The 15,257-nt window shown below is 37.8% G+C and overlaps 1 protein-coding gene across 3 annotated transcripts; it reads left to right on the top strand.

Annotated features, from left to right (window-relative positions):
* Positions 1–10,534: 10,534 nt before the first annotated feature.
* sgo1 (shugoshin 1) lies at positions 10,535–15,086 on the top strand. Of its 3 annotated transcripts, none has more exons than XM_079484056.1 (10): positions 10,535–10,736; positions 10,874–11,028; positions 11,172–11,371; positions 11,494–11,540; positions 12,409–12,491; positions 12,599–13,495; positions 13,586–13,723; positions 13,836–13,997; positions 14,162–14,327; positions 14,484–15,086. In XM_079484056.1, the coding sequence occupies exons 2-10, from the start codon at positions 10,881–10,883 to the stop codon at positions 14,617–14,619; spliced, it is 1,977 nt and encodes a 658-aa protein (XP_079340182.1). In that variant the 5' UTR covers positions 10,535–10,736; positions 10,874–10,880; the 3' UTR covers positions 14,620–15,086. The 3 variants fall into 3 exon arrangements, with proteins under 3 accessions (XP_079340182.1, XP_079340184.1, XP_079340183.1); XM_079484058.1 differs by having other exon boundaries at positions 10,610–10,736; positions 14,228–14,327; positions 14,484–14,910; XM_079484057.1 differs by having other exon boundaries at positions 10,610–10,736; positions 13,589–13,723; positions 14,484–14,783.
* Positions 15,087–15,257: the final 171 nt, after the last annotated feature.

The following is a 15,257-nucleotide window of genomic DNA, read 5'->3' as shown; positions in this document are numbered from 1 at the left end:
TGAATGTCGTAGACTACTATGCATTCTCCTTTTTAAATCGAATGTACGTCGACCACTTCTTTTTCGGGGACCCAGCTATTAAATTTAGACGGCCATCCATACCATTTTACCAAGACAATGGTCTTCTTACCCTGATTTTTCTTGTCCAAGATTTTTTCTACTTTAAACGTATTGTTTTTGCACACCGATATTTTTTGTAACTCTGGCTCGTAAAAACTACCATCAATAATATCTCCGTCATAATCACAAAGTTTGTAAACTGGTGGGTCTCTTTGTACACACTTGTTCACCGTGAAATATTCTTCTGTATAATTTTTCTCGTAACCCTTGGCAAATGGACCCCTCACTTTGGATATTCTTACAATATCTCCGATTTTGTATTTAAACAGTGGTTTAACACATCGAGCATTCCTAGGTCCGTAAAGATTTTGAAACACTGTGTCTTCGTTGTTTTCGTTAACATCGACGGGTCTCATTTGAATACTTCGATGAAAACTGGTGTTATAACCCAGCGTGATATCTTGTAACACATCTACGTATCGACGTGTGTTAGCGGCTGTTAAGTACCGCCACATTCTGCTTTTCAGAGTTCTATTAAAACGTTCAACAACGCTAGCTTTTAAATCCGATGCTGTAGCAAAATGTTGAATATTATACTTTTTAGAAACAGATTGAAACTGTTTGTTAAAGAACTCACCCCCGGCATCTGTCTGTAATTTTTGGGGGATGCGTTTATCAGCAAGTATAGAAACAAAAGCTTTTGAGACTTCAGATCCGGACTTATTCTTCAAGACCCGAGTCCATGCGTATTTACTAAATACATCTATACACGTTAAGAGAAATTTGATACCGTCGTTTTCCTCGGAGTATGCTGACATATCAACCAAATCTGCCTGAAACTGTTTATTCATACCATAAACAAATACCCTGTTTCTCTTGTATTTTAGGGGTGCCGTTTTATGTAATGTATAGGCATCCTCTGCAGCGAGCCACTCTGAAATTTGTTTGTCAGTTAGTCGAACGCCTGAGTCATTTAAAACACCCCGTTTTAAACGGCTTTTACCACCTAAAGACCCCGGGTTAGACGGTGTGTAATAAACCTTTTTCATGAGATCTGACATGTTGTCGTTTCAACAGACACAGACGTATAAAGTATACCTTTTTTAAAACAATGGTTTTTATTTAAGAAATTACAACAACTATAAAAAGTAAAAACAACACATTTCATAGGCTGTCTAGATAGCCAAGGAAACGAACACATGTGAAAATATCTTTATCAAGCATGTAGTCGCTCACAATTTCAACAATTTCAGAAACATCATTACTATCTTTTTTTATGGATATCAGATTTATACAAACATCAACTGTGTATGTAAACATCGTTATGATATGTTCAATATCAAATATAATAGTGTTTTCACATAATGATTTTAATACTTTTCTGATGAAAGCTGCTGCTGAATCATCACCATTGACACAAGCCTGTGTCATGTTAACCCAAGAGTCCGAACAATTTCGCACAACAATCATATCATTCTTTAAGTTATCTACACGTAATACATCACACATATCAACATTGTTATATATCACACAATACAAAAGATTAGTTAATTCACGTTTGTAATACATCTTAAAAACATTTTTGAAAAAACCCACAATGCATGTGTTCCCCATCACTCCGCATCAGCTAGACAATGAGATTATCGGTAACCCCTTTCCAACAAGCAACCGCGTCGTTGACTACCTTCTCACAATGTTTATCCACAAGAGTCTCTGCAATTTCATTAAGTTTACCCACGATAAATGGTTCACTCCGAAGTTCACATAGAATGGCTTCCACGGCCCCCTGAATTCTCTGGGGGTGAAGTCTCAGCCCGTAGGTGGTCAAAGCCTGTACGATACTGTGTTTAAACTGTGGGTTGAACAATTTGTTTGATAATTCTTTAAAGTAGCCTTCGAAGAAATAGGGTGATGGTTCAAATAGACACGAATGTCGCATCTGGCTCGGATGGTCGACCTCACAACCCTGACATAGTTCCTTGAGTTTCAGGTTAACGATGTGCGACATCAGAACGGCTACGATGGCTTTAATTATTTTAAATCCGACCTCTCCGATACAACCGTCCACACCATCAACGCCAGCGCATACGAAGGCATCCGTGAGGGCTTGACCCCTTGTAGTGATGAATGTAAGGTTGTGATAACCCAGCTCTTCGCAGAATTTATCCAGCCAGGTGTTTGTAGATTGCTGCAATGTGTCTTCGGCCACACCGGCGACGGCCTCACACACCGGGGGGTTTTGTCCGGCACTGTGGTATAGGGTTGCTTCCTCCTGGGACATAGTTGAATGTTGGATGTTGTGGTGAGGGTTTTGTCTGAACGGTGTGTTTTTAAAGGTTATAGTAGGGGGGCGGTGTCATTTGGAACATCCGTTTCCGAACCAAACAAGTTCGCTCTCACAGAGTTGTAACGGTCCCGCAACTTGCACCATTTAAACATGTTGTTAATATCCGCGAAAATGTCATCAAGCACACACACATCTCTCCATTGAAACATAAACCGCAGATCGTAATGCACCCCTTTACTTGGAGAAGCATTTCTTCGGCCCGTCGTCTCAGAATCAAAGCCACTTGATATATACAGGGCATCTTCAGGGTTCTCGCCACAGCCGTCGGCGAACATCCGACAACATATACCGGGTATTACACTCCACCATTGACCGACGAACCTAGGATCCTGACGATAATTGTTTAGATCGGTCCAAACGTAGTTGTAAAACAATGCCCAGTCTTGCGCTGGCAGAAACAGACAGGGGTCAAGTATGGACCTCTCCACCCCCAAATCGGTGCTGTACAATGATACACAGCGTCTCGTCTTGTCGAACTCGTAACACCCAACGCGATTACCAGCGAGTGAAAAATCGCGTATTACAAGCTCTTCATCGTCATGTATAAAACGGGTTATGTGCATACGTTCTAAACGCCGCGGAGCCCTTGTCAAATCTTCCGATTCCATCCAGGCATCAGTAGGCGATCCGGTCGCAACATTTTTAGGCGTTTCGGTACTTTTTAGAGCCATTGTATCGCTTGTAAGACAACGTAAGTATCTGCTTTAAATTTACGAAAACACTCCATTATTTAAACCCTTTATTACGACACACCCTTCAGGTTTTTCACAAGGTAGTGTGAAAAACACCGTTATTGATGGTAAGTGGTTTTTAGGTAGACGAGGCGGCTATAAAGCTGTCGTTTTTAGATTGACAGGCAATAAAATCATCCTATTTTAGATTGACAGGCAATAAACTAGCCTGTTTTAGATTGACAGGCCGTAAAACTAGTTTGGATGACGTGTGGGGGGCCACGTCTTATCTCATGTTACAAAGTTAAACCTAAGACAAGCGAACATGTTACAAGGGTTTAGCTTATCAAATGCTTCTATCCAGGCCTCTATTTGAAATGACACGGGGACATGTCTTATCTCATTACAAAATTTAAACTATTACAAATGTTAGTCTATCAATGCCACTATTTAAAATGACACGGGGCCGTGTCTTATCTCATGTTACAAAAATTTAAACTATTACAAATGTTAGTCTATGTATGCCTCTATGTTTGCCACTATGTATGCCTCTAACTCTCTCTAAATTTACTAATACACATTTCACAGCAGGTGTCCTGATAGAAAAAACAGCCAGGTTTGAAAAGGTGAGGGGGGTTTTGCGGGCTAACCCTGTAGGAAAAGGGGGGGGCCATAGGAACCCCTACACCATCATAAAACATCAGATGTCAGTAAGATTGACAGGCCGTAAAAGAAACATTTGAGTGACAGCTGTCAGTATGACAGGCCTTTGACAGGAGGGTCATAAATCAATCAAAACATTTTTGACACATAGTATATGATTATACTACTCGTAATTGTTTGAAAAAAACTCAAAAGCAATCAAATGTAAATGAAGAAAAACAACTGTAAACCCCTTTTCTCATGCTTTGATTTACGTCACTAGATTTCAAGTGTATTTTTCACATTTGTAATTGTTAATGACAGTACAATATTTGTAAATTACATACAATGAACAAGCATTATTGTATTTCCTGAATGTATTTGCTCTTGATTTCTTGATGGCAGACTCCAAGCTGTCATTCACTGCCACCACACAACGTGATCTAACCACAGGTGAACAGACACTGTAAGGAACAGTAGGCCGACAGAAGCACTGACACTGGAAAGTCCATTTTTAGTAGTGCTTGCTTGTGTGGTGCTGCGTGCTTGTGCGGTGCTGTTTGCATTTACGGTACTGTTTCCATGCATGGTGCTGTTTGGATGTTTGGCACTGGTCACTTCAGTTCTTGTCATCTCAGTAGTGGTTCCGTTCAAGCTTGTGCTATTTGTGGATTCTGTTTCGGTTACGATGCTCTGAATTGTGAAAGAATGGGATGCTTATGATCAGATATCTTTTGAGAACACAGTACAGAATGACACAGCCAGAGTGTAAGTCCTACACTTATCAAATCTTATCAACAACATTCAAATCACACATTTTAATATCGTATCAGACTCTACAATAACACTGAGATTTGCTTCTATTTAATACATACAATGTGACATTGACAACGGCCAGAATTAAACCTCTTCCAATAAAACATCTGTCTAAACTGTCTTCTCTTTTTGAATACCTTTTGTACATATTTTTCTATTCTGTCGACCAACCTGGCAGATTTCTGCTGATGACCAATGCATAAAGCCACACCAATAACTAATTTATCACACTTTAGACCAAACTTCTTAACCATACGATATAAAAATATAACTTTTTGTATACATTTACTTGAAAACTGATTTCCTTTTTTACATACAGTATATTGTATTATTCTATATTTTAAAATGCAAGCCAAGTCAAGAGGAATTTCCCAAGCTTGGAAATCCATTGTAATCACTTTTCATCAAGATTTAAATGAAGAAAACATTCAGTAAGAATTACCTGTGTAGGTGGTAAAAACAGCAGAGCTGCTACCAGCATTATAAAGATCAAAATCTTGAGCATGATGAAGGATGCTGAGAGATGATGTGGTCAGTGAGATGTTGAACAGATTTATTTTATGCTGCCTTTGATTCCGGCTTTCCTTAAATAGAGCCTTTTATACTTCTGTCCCACCTCCCCTGAGCCTGTATTAACAGTCTACCAAATATCCAATCAGCTGAGCTCTGGTCCATTTATTTATACAATGACACTTCTTATTCTAATTTCTTATTCACTGCAGACATTATTTTCTTAATCCATATTTCTTGCTGCTTTGTAAAACTAAACTTCTAGTCAAAACAAATCTAGTCAAATGCATTGTTGTCAGCTTAGATTAGATTTTATGAGGTTTATTCTTGCATCAACCACAATTCTTTGTAAATATATGAAAAACTACTGTCTTGAAAAAGGTGCAACAAAATGTTCTTCACAGCGATGCAATAGAACAACCACCTTTTTGGTTGAAAAACATTTACTATTTTTACAATAATCTTTTTTTATTATAATCTGTTTTAATTATATTCTCCACTGTCAAACATTTGTGAAACAGAACAAAAATGTATCAAACTTCAGTTTCATTCACTTCTAATCCCAAACTTTTTAAAAGAATTCAAGTGACAATGTGAAATCAAAGCCGAAATTAAATTAAACCCATACAGCGGCGTATCTGTATTTACCAAAGGCATGAATTGAATAATCAAACATTATTATCAAACATCACACAGTATAGGAATTCAGCTGAGGTGTAGAAAGTGATTTTCAGTGGAATGAAAAAGTTTCATGTCTGTTACCCTGTAGTGCTACACTGTTTCGGTTTTACACAGACTAAATATGTTAAATGAATGTTTTATCGAAGCTTAATGACACAAATGGGATGTTGCTGGAACATCTAGTATAATTGATGGTCAGTTTAATATGTAATGTGAGTTTTCAACACTTTAAAGGAAGTACGGCTGTGCTTCCTACACACCCGTGCTATCAGTTCTGACAAAGATTAAATATTTGCATTTTTAACGTTAAGCTACGCCTGAAAGTCAAGTTATAAAAACGTGTCCCTGAACAAGATATTTTGCGGGCTTCAAGTTTTAAGCTAGCAACAGTGTAAGAAATGTGAAAGTTAATTAATTAAGTCAATTATTGTAAAGCTTATGTTCTATAAGAAGAAGCACACACAGAACATCACAGAGCTCAGCAGAAGGTGAATGGAGTCACACAGGGCTGAAGCACCACCAACAGGTGTAGTTGCGGATGATGTCATATTGACTTGTTTAGATGTGCCCTGTAAGAAACAGAATACATTGTAAAAAAACACTTTTAATTTGTACATTTATTATTATTTCATGTCAATACGAATCTGTTTAAATCAACTTTTATAAAATGATTATTTAGTATTTAATAGAAGTCTTATGGCAAAGTGTTTCCTATAGCAGCACTGTACCTTAGGCGTAAAACTTGTTTCCAGATCCCTATGGCAACAACAGAACATGACTAGAACTCCCAAACTTACTTTTTGCGTAGGAGAGGATGTGGATAGAGTCCCAGTGATGAGTAGTGTGTTGTCACTGATGGTTTGGTCAGATGTGTCCTCCTATAATTATTGTGAAAAAAAAAAATATTAACGGTTTTATATATTTTTTTTTAAATGTTCCTGATATAAACTTGTATCTGATAAATGATTAGTCCTTTATAGTCACTTAAGTCGGATAGCGACATCCCAACATGATCAGAAATCCAAAACTTACAGGTTGCATGAAAGATGTCAAACTGCTGGTGATGTTAACATTTATACCAGTTATGTTGTGTTAGGAAGATTAAAATAGTTGATTGTTAAAATTCTTAGATGACATTGATGACAAAAGCTTCGATGATAATTAGACAATAGGTGTGAACTTAGTTCTAGATCACTACATGATGGAAACATCATAACAGAACATGACTAGAACTCCAACACTTACGTTTTGCGTAGAAGAGGGTGTGGATAGAGTCCCAGTGATGAGTAGTGTGTTGTCACTGATGGTTTGGTCAGATGTGTCCTCCTATAATTATTGTGAAAAAAAATTTTTTTTAAATGTTCCTGATATAAACTTTTATCTGATAAATGATTAGTCCTTTATAGTCACTTAAGTCTGATAGAAACATCCAAAAAACTGTTGCATGAAAGATGTCAAACTGCTGTCTATGGTGATGTTAACATTTATACCAGATATGTTCTGTTAGGAAGAGTAAAATATTTGATTGATCAAATTCTTATAGAAACGGATAGAACCGTCACAAATGAAACAAACAGTTCCTTTTATAAAAGTCATATGTTTAAAATTATTTCATCATTATACTTTTACAATCCTGTAAATTAATGGAAGTCTCTTAACGGCAAAATATTTCCACGACTAGCATGGCTGCTGCATGGGACAGAAATGAGTAAAGGACAGCTTGTACAGTTATTAAAAAGACACTTACAAGTTGCACTAAATGTGTAGATTGAGTCCAGCTGCTCTCTGTTGTGTAGTTACTGCTGGCCTGCAAGTAAAAGTAAAATGTTAATGATCAACTTCTTATTAGAATAACACACCCTAACAGAACTTGCTGCAGGGACAAAAAGGTAATGTACAACAATGTCTCCATGTCTCAATGTGCACATTTGATGTCCAGACTGCAGCATATCAGCTTCAGGCTTCTCTCTTTCATAGTTCCATTTCAATCCTCAAAAAATTAACCCCCAAACTGTTTATGGAATTTAATCTAAATGTATAGATATTTTTACTTTAAATATATATAATTGATATTCACTATACAGGACATGGTTATTTGCTACTGTTTTAATTCATGAATTATTTTAAAATTACAACACAAATAAAATAGTGTTTCAAGTTTGCATCAATAAGCAAATGTAAATAAGGACACTTTATGTAAATTTTGGTTTTCTTAAATATACACTCATTTGTTTAGTACTTAATGCATGTTTTTGTATGTTGGTTACCAATTTTACATATTGATATTATAATTAATTTAGTTAAAACAATATGCTCACATACAGGCATACATACAAATATCACCTGATGTTAAAAAGTAAACAGGTGGCTTTTGGGATAAATGGATACTTCGGGGGCACCTAATCAGTGGCGGTTCTACGTTGAATTGCACCCCGGGCGAGACCACCTATGAGCGAATTTTCGCCAAAGTTCAGATTTTTCAACTCGCGCGAATCACACGAAAGCTCAATCGCCTCATTCGCGCGAATCGCACCGCAAGTAGGTCATCGCGTCTTTGCATTTACTTAACATGTAAATCACTCGCGTTTAACGCTTCATTCGCGTTCGGTTTCCTAGAGGTGAACTATCACCTGCGTGCGCCTTTCCTCTTCTCACACACACGGCACATTCTCAGCATGCAGGGGCGCCCATTTGCCGATTCCCCACACAATGAATGAATGATAGACAATAGAAAACCGTTTCGCGGCGGCCCAGAGTTTTTTTACTGCTCGTGACGGTGCCGCCCCCCATGTGACATGAAAAAATGCCGGTTGCCCGTGCCTAAAACCGCTACTGCCCCTAATCTTAAACCCTTACCTAACATCAGTATCCTCTTTGTTTAGGTCTCCATTTATTGCACACTTTGCTAGCACTACACTTGTCTTGGTTGGAGTTTTGCGTGCGTGCGTGCGTGTTCACTATCACTTTAATTAGAATTGTAAAAAAACGATTTTGACAACGAGGGTCATTGAACTAGAATTAATGCGAAAACATCACATTTACATAAATTAAAATTGCGTGGGTTTTAGCACGCTTTCATACAGTATATGTCATACATCACATTACAAATTACAAATGCAAATCATTATTTTAGGAAATAGCTGCTAAGAGGAAACTATATTTCAGGGAAAAGTTTACATAAACTTGACAGGCCAATCAAACAAAAACAAATTAACATCATATAAGAACACAACTCCAACACTTACGTTTTGCATAAGAGAGGCCAAGAGTGTTGATAGAGTCCCATTGATGAGTGTAGTAGATGTTGTTGATGGCTTGGTCAGATGTGTTCTGTTATAATTATTGTCAAAATAAATTTGAAACAAATTTATAAAAAATATGTTTTTATTCTAAGTAAGAGTTCCTGATATAAACATTTATCTGATAAATGATTAGTCCTTTATAGTCACTTAAGTCTGATAGCAACATCCCAACAGGATCAGAAATCCAAAACTTACAGGTTGCACGAAAGATGTCAAATAGCTTTTTACGATCATGTTAACATTTATTGCAAATATGTTCTATTAGCAAGAGTCAAATAGTTGATGGATCAAATTCTTATTTGACAAAAAACGGATTGAATAATCACCAACGATAAAAACAGTTCCTGCTAAGTCATATGTTTATTTTATTATTATTCTTTTTCAATCCTGTACTTTAATGGAAGTCTTTTGGGAAAATATTTCCATGAGTTGCAAATGAGTAAAGGACAGCTTGTACAGTTATCAAATGATAATTGGTGAAAAACTTGGTTCTTAATCAGGACAGAATGACAACATCCACCGAAACTCCCACACTTACAAGTTGCACTATACATGGTATAGATTCCATCTGCTGTGTGTTGTGTTGGTACTACCAACCTGGCCAGATGCTCTGTTAGAAAAGTAAATTGTTGATGATCCAATTTTTATTAGAGGAACAAAAAAAGTAAACAGGTTGCATTTCAGATATATGGATACTTCGGTTGCCCCTAATCTCCCTTACCTAACATCAGTATCCTTTATGTCCAGGTCTCCGTTTATTGCACAATTTGCTAGCGCTACACTTGTCTTAGTTGCAGTTTTTTATGCAGTAATTTTCTTTTTCAGGCATATACTTTGTTTGATAAATGTTTAGTATTTAGGGGTTAGGGTATAAAGAGAAATTGATTTATAACCAGTTCTCTGTTTTAAATGTTCTGTTTAAATAAAGTGAAAATAAAGTTCACTGTACAAAGACATGCCCATTGGAATAATGAAATTATACTACCTTATAAAATCACATTAAAACTATGTATTTTGCAAATGAAAAATCCTTCTTTTAGGAAAAATCTTTGCTACCAAGAGAAAATTATGTTTTGTGGAAATGTTTGTATAAACAAAACACAAACAAATGTTTGTCTGCATTAGACATTAGGCTTTAGTGTAAGAACAATATGGTAAATAAGTAAAGGTTATAGTATAGTAAAATATTAACATTTGAATAACAATTTTAAGTTCATTGTTTCCAGGAAAATAAATCCCCTTCATTTAATATTATTATTTTATTTTGTTATATAAAGAACATTTAATAAACATTTTAAACATTTCAGTATTTTAGAAACTTTTTAAACATCTTTTTTTGTTATTATGTGTGATGCTTGAAGCAACAAACAGTACAGAAAACGTACAGAAAGAACAGAAAATATCACCAAAATAACGAGGGTGAAAGAATAAATAAATCATATTAACAAATGAAGAAAGATAAAGAATTACATACAGATGTTTCTTTTTTGTATTCTTTAAACTTTTTGAGCATCTATGCCGCCTGCACTTCCGCACGATGACGTCGAGATTTAATCGCGGAAGTGACGCAATGACGCTTTGCCTCCTCCAATCAGAGCTCGCAGCGGAGGATTTCGAACATCAACGTCCCGGACAAGGAATACGCTAGAGAAGACACCCATTAAAATCTATAATTGCGCAGCCCTGATAAGACGTTTTTACATATCGGTAAATATTTATTTGAGAAACACGCAACATTTCAGTTAAACGGAAAGTGATTTAGATATGAAATTTAGAGAACTCAAATGATAGATGTTCCAGTAAATCCGTGTATTTTGAACTGGACGTGTGGCTGTTTTTAACAGCTCAGATATGGCTCGGGAGCGGGTGGTGCAGAAGAAATCTTTCCAGCAAAGTCTGGACGACATCAAGGACAAAATGAAGGAGAAACGGAACAAGCGTCTCGCCAGCGCTTCAGCTGCCAGTCGTGGCCTGTCAAAGCTGAAGAACAAAAACACGGGTGCCATTTCATGCGTCATTTCCCTTGGAAAATTATACACAGCTTTATTAATGTCAAATTTTAGAAGCCATGCTTTTGGCAGAATCGTTTCAATGTGGTATGTATGATGTACTAGCTGTAAACTCTGATCTTTCTCTTCACAGCTGCAGTGACGCCGTTTGTACTGAAGAGTGTACAGGTAAACAACAAAGCTCTTGCGTTGGCTCTGCAGACAGAGAGAGAAAAGGTACGGCAAGCACAGGGGGTCATTCTGCAGCTGAAGAAAGAAAGGCAGGCGCTCTTCTTTCACCTGCTGATGCTCAAGAAAACACTGAGAGATCGGGGAGCCGTTGAAAACGCTCAGGTGAGAGGTTGACACACACATACTTCTTTGAGGTATGCGTTGAAATGTTGCAAACGTCTACATAATGTGGTTTCTTGGCATATTTCTGCCTGTCCCTATACATGTCCATTGATTTCTTGCAGATTTCACCTGCTGAGACATGCCCACCAAGTCACCCTGAAAACCCCAGGTAAAGGAGAACTGGAAAAACCCAACACGGGGTGAAAATGTACATATTGTACATGTGAGCTGGGTTCAGACCCTTTCCAAATCCGTTTCTATCATACCTTGTATGTAACAAGTCTGAAGTTGACTGAGCACGATGATGTTCAGGAACAAAGCGGGTTTAAAGTCAGGTGATGAATATAAAAGCACAACAGTCAAGGATCACAAGTAAAAGACTTACTCTTAATACTCTCATAGTGTTGAAGTCTATAAAAATAATCTAGAAAACCATTTGAATTAAACAAAATTTAGGAAAGTGGTGCTGGGCACACTTAAAGAATGAGAGCTCTGTCAGGAGTGTTAAGAGCACTATCACTATACAAGGACACTAGCAAACATTACAGTCAACAACTAGTAAATAGTGAAGCAAGCTCTATGTCGTTTATCATGGACATAGGGTCTGAACTTTTGATCATCCCTTGTATGTTTTGCGATCGTGGTCTGTGGACAGAAAATTGACTTTCGATCTTTTTTTATATTCCTGAAAACATCCCAGCTCTGCATCCAACAGGTTTTCCCAGATCGCATTATTTTAGATCGCAGAATTATTTATATTTAGTCAATTTGTGCATCTTAATCGAGTATGCCCGGTTTGACATGCACATTCCACTCTCACCTGACCATTCGCACGCTATATGCAAATCGGTGCTTATGCCTCCGGTCAGATTACTTTCCATTTTAAATACATTTTGCATGGCATTAACACTTTGTCTTTTCTGGTCAGTAAGGTCCATTATGTCACCGAGTGTGAATATCCTTAAAATATCTATAGCTCTGTATCATATGTCTGTCAAATATTTAAAGAAATAATCATTAATGGTGTTTTTGTGCAGGCCAGTACCTGTGTTTGACACTTATATTCAGGAGCCTCGCTCAGAAGAGCCCCTCATGGAGTCATCTGTTACTGCCGGCACCGGTGAACATCCATTTATACACTTTTCACAAAACATTTTGAGCCTCAAATATAAATATTCCAAGCAGTTTGTATGTAAGTTTTTTATTTTTGCTATTGTCTCTTTGCAGTGATCGTTTCTGGTGGTCGTGGTGACAGACAGATTTCATTGCCCCCGACAGTGGGAACAAGGCGAAAGAGGTGCTCTGAGAGTGTGCGGAGACGGAGTGCACGTTTTGACTCCACCTCTGCGGAGAAGTGTGTTACAGACGTATTGGAACCCTCTTGCTCTAAAGAAAAACAAGAAGTGTCTGTTGATAAAAGACAAGGAGGGGATGTTTGCATTCTGTTGGATGACATTCGTAATGAAGAGGAAGAACATAATGAGGAACTAAGATTTGTTGGGCCAGTTTCAAAAACGCGTGTACCTGACAATTTTAACACAGATTTGGACACCGAGCCTCCAAAAATCCAGCACTCGACACCTGAGCCCCCACAGCGGACCACCAGGCAGCCCAAGAGAAAACCCGCTCAAGCGCCCTCCCGCATAAAACCAGAGAGAGGGCGCAAGCCGGACCGAGTCCCGCTGAAGAAGCCGTGGGAAAACTCCAAACCGCGAGCTCGCTCCAAGAGCCGAGACCGTTCGCAAAGTCGTGCAAGAGGGGCTCTGCCACCTGGCGATCGCCTCAACTCCTCATTGGGTGGCAATGACACGTTTGACTTTGACTGTGAAGAGGCGGTTCATCTAACACCTTTCAGAGCAGGCAACAAAGCCATGGAGAAACCATCACCTGACACTCCAGTTGCAGAAGAGGTCCAGCCCGATCCTGCTGTAGAGTCCAACACCAGTTTATCAGAAGGAGAGCAGGATGCAGATAATAGCCTGTACGTGCCAAAAAGGAAGTCTAGAAAAGCTTGTAGTCCACCGCCAAGACGAACCCGCTCCAAAAGACGGTCGATTCAAGAGGCCAGAAAAAACAGAGGCAAAGAAAATATCTCTCAAAAACGTGCTGAAACAAAGCACACAGGTACGCACACAAAGTTTAGATTTCATACAAGAATTAAAAGTAAAAACACTTTTGCCATTGTTTTTTAATAATTTTTCATTGTTTTTAAAGAAGAACACAGGACTGAAATTGCAGATACTGGCTTACATTGTCCAGATTCTCTTGACATGGGTGCTCTGCAAGTATCGCCAGTTTGTGTTCTTCTTGAAGATGTCAGCCAGTCAGATCCAAGTGAATCGATCAGCCGATGTAATGTTTTTTTCGTTGTTAACAGCAACTGTTTTCGAACATTCTGTGATACTTGTCATTTTAAATGAATTGGTAACTCATATTAATCAATTTAAAATTTGTTTTCCCACAGCACCTTCAGAGGTTCAAGAGTCTCTGATTCCAGTTACGCCTGGTGAAGAGGCAGAACTTATGATGATTGACAGCCCGATGTTTAAATTTCCAATGTGCCCGAACAACTTATCTGATCAGGAGAATGAAATGCCTTTGGTGATGAATGTGGGCAGAAGAAAGGGTAAATAATGTATTCTTGTTAGCCTTTTTCACCTTTTTCAATTCACTCCGTCTCCTCTTTTCCTGCTTTTTAGTGAATCTTCTCACATCATGTGTCACAAAATATGCCCTTACTAACTTCACATTTGTTGGTGTCACTATTTTGCACTGCTTGTGTCTCTGCAGGTGGGCTGGTTGTTCGCTCCTTTCTGGGCTTTGGTTTGAGTGATGTCACAAATCTCTCCCCTGCAGCATACCAGAAGCCAATGTGTGCTCAAAACACCCCTGAACTCTCCTCCCGTAAACGCCGTTGCACAAGCACCGTCAACTATAAAGAGCCATCGATCAGTTCGTAAGTACAAGCCTTGTTGAAAATCTATCCTTATTTGTGTTTAATGTGCCATAAATCCCCAGGTGTTATTTCGTGATTTTTGCATTGTAGTTCTTGCTGCGTTTGTTTGCTCTATGTATTGAATTTTGTTTTTGTACTCTGCTTGCTTCCTTTTAGGAAACTTCGACGTGGTGACAAATTCACAGACACTAGGTTTCTGCGGTCCCCTATCTTCAAACAGAAGCCCACGTCCCGTCGAAGTTCAATCAAAAATATGGAAAAATACAACGAGTCTTTTGTGGGCTGTCGTTAATAGAAGAATCTTGATTGAACGTTGTAGAATAATCTCTAACCAGCTTCATTTCATTTAATATGTCTAAAGTAAACTATTGCATTCATGTTTTTAAAATGTTTATCACTTTGCTTTTCTTAGTGTTATGATTTTGTGACTATTAAAGATCTTTATGATTTGGCTTCAAGTTCACAAATATAATTTTTCCAACAGTTTCGGCTAAAAGTGCAAAATACTTAGGATGGGAAGAAACCTGTATTCCTTAGTATCCACGTTCTAAGGTCATTACTGCTATGAACACCTATAACCTCTATATATGAATTGAGCATATAGAGTAGATCGTCTTGTTGTACATCAATTATACGCCTTCAAAATGTCAAAGCAGAATATTAGGTTTTGTTTGGTGGATATTAGTCTGCATTTATTCCATAACTAAGTGTAAGAGTTGAGAAAATGTGCAAATTAAATAGTTGGATATTTTGATAATGAATCAATGAGCATATCAAATATTGATTCCCAATTAAAATAATTCACATTTTACAGGGAAGGGACATAAACAAAAAAGGGAAATGCTATTTAAATTTTTCACGTTTTAGAGAGTTCAGGGAGCAATAATAATTAAAATTGGACTTTTGACTGTTATGACTTGCTGTTTTTTC

Source organism: Barbatula barbatula (assembly GCF_947034865.1).
Source record: "Barbatula barbatula genome assembly, chromosome: 21".
Classification (NCBI taxonomy): Eukaryota; Metazoa; Chordata; class Actinopteri; order Cypriniformes; family Nemacheilidae; genus Barbatula; species Barbatula barbatula.
Note: the sequence above shows the minus strand (reverse complement) of the source record. Positions and strands in the feature narration are given on the sequence as shown.

Excerpts from the sequence above, each read along its gene's own strand:
- sgo1 (XM_079484056.1), top strand. The coding sequence starts at position 10,881 with ATGGCTCGGGAGCGGGTGGTGCAGAAGAAATCTTTCCAGCAAAGTCTG. Across the intron at positions 12,492-12,598 it reads ATCTGTTACTGCCGGCACCG|TGATCGTTTCTGGTGGTCGT; the intron begins GTGAACATCCAT and ends GTCTCTTTGCAG. Across the intron at positions 13,724-13,835 it reads AAGTGAATCGATCAGCCGAT|CACCTTCAGAGGTTCAAGAG; the intron begins GTAATGTTTTTT and ends GTTTTCCCACAG.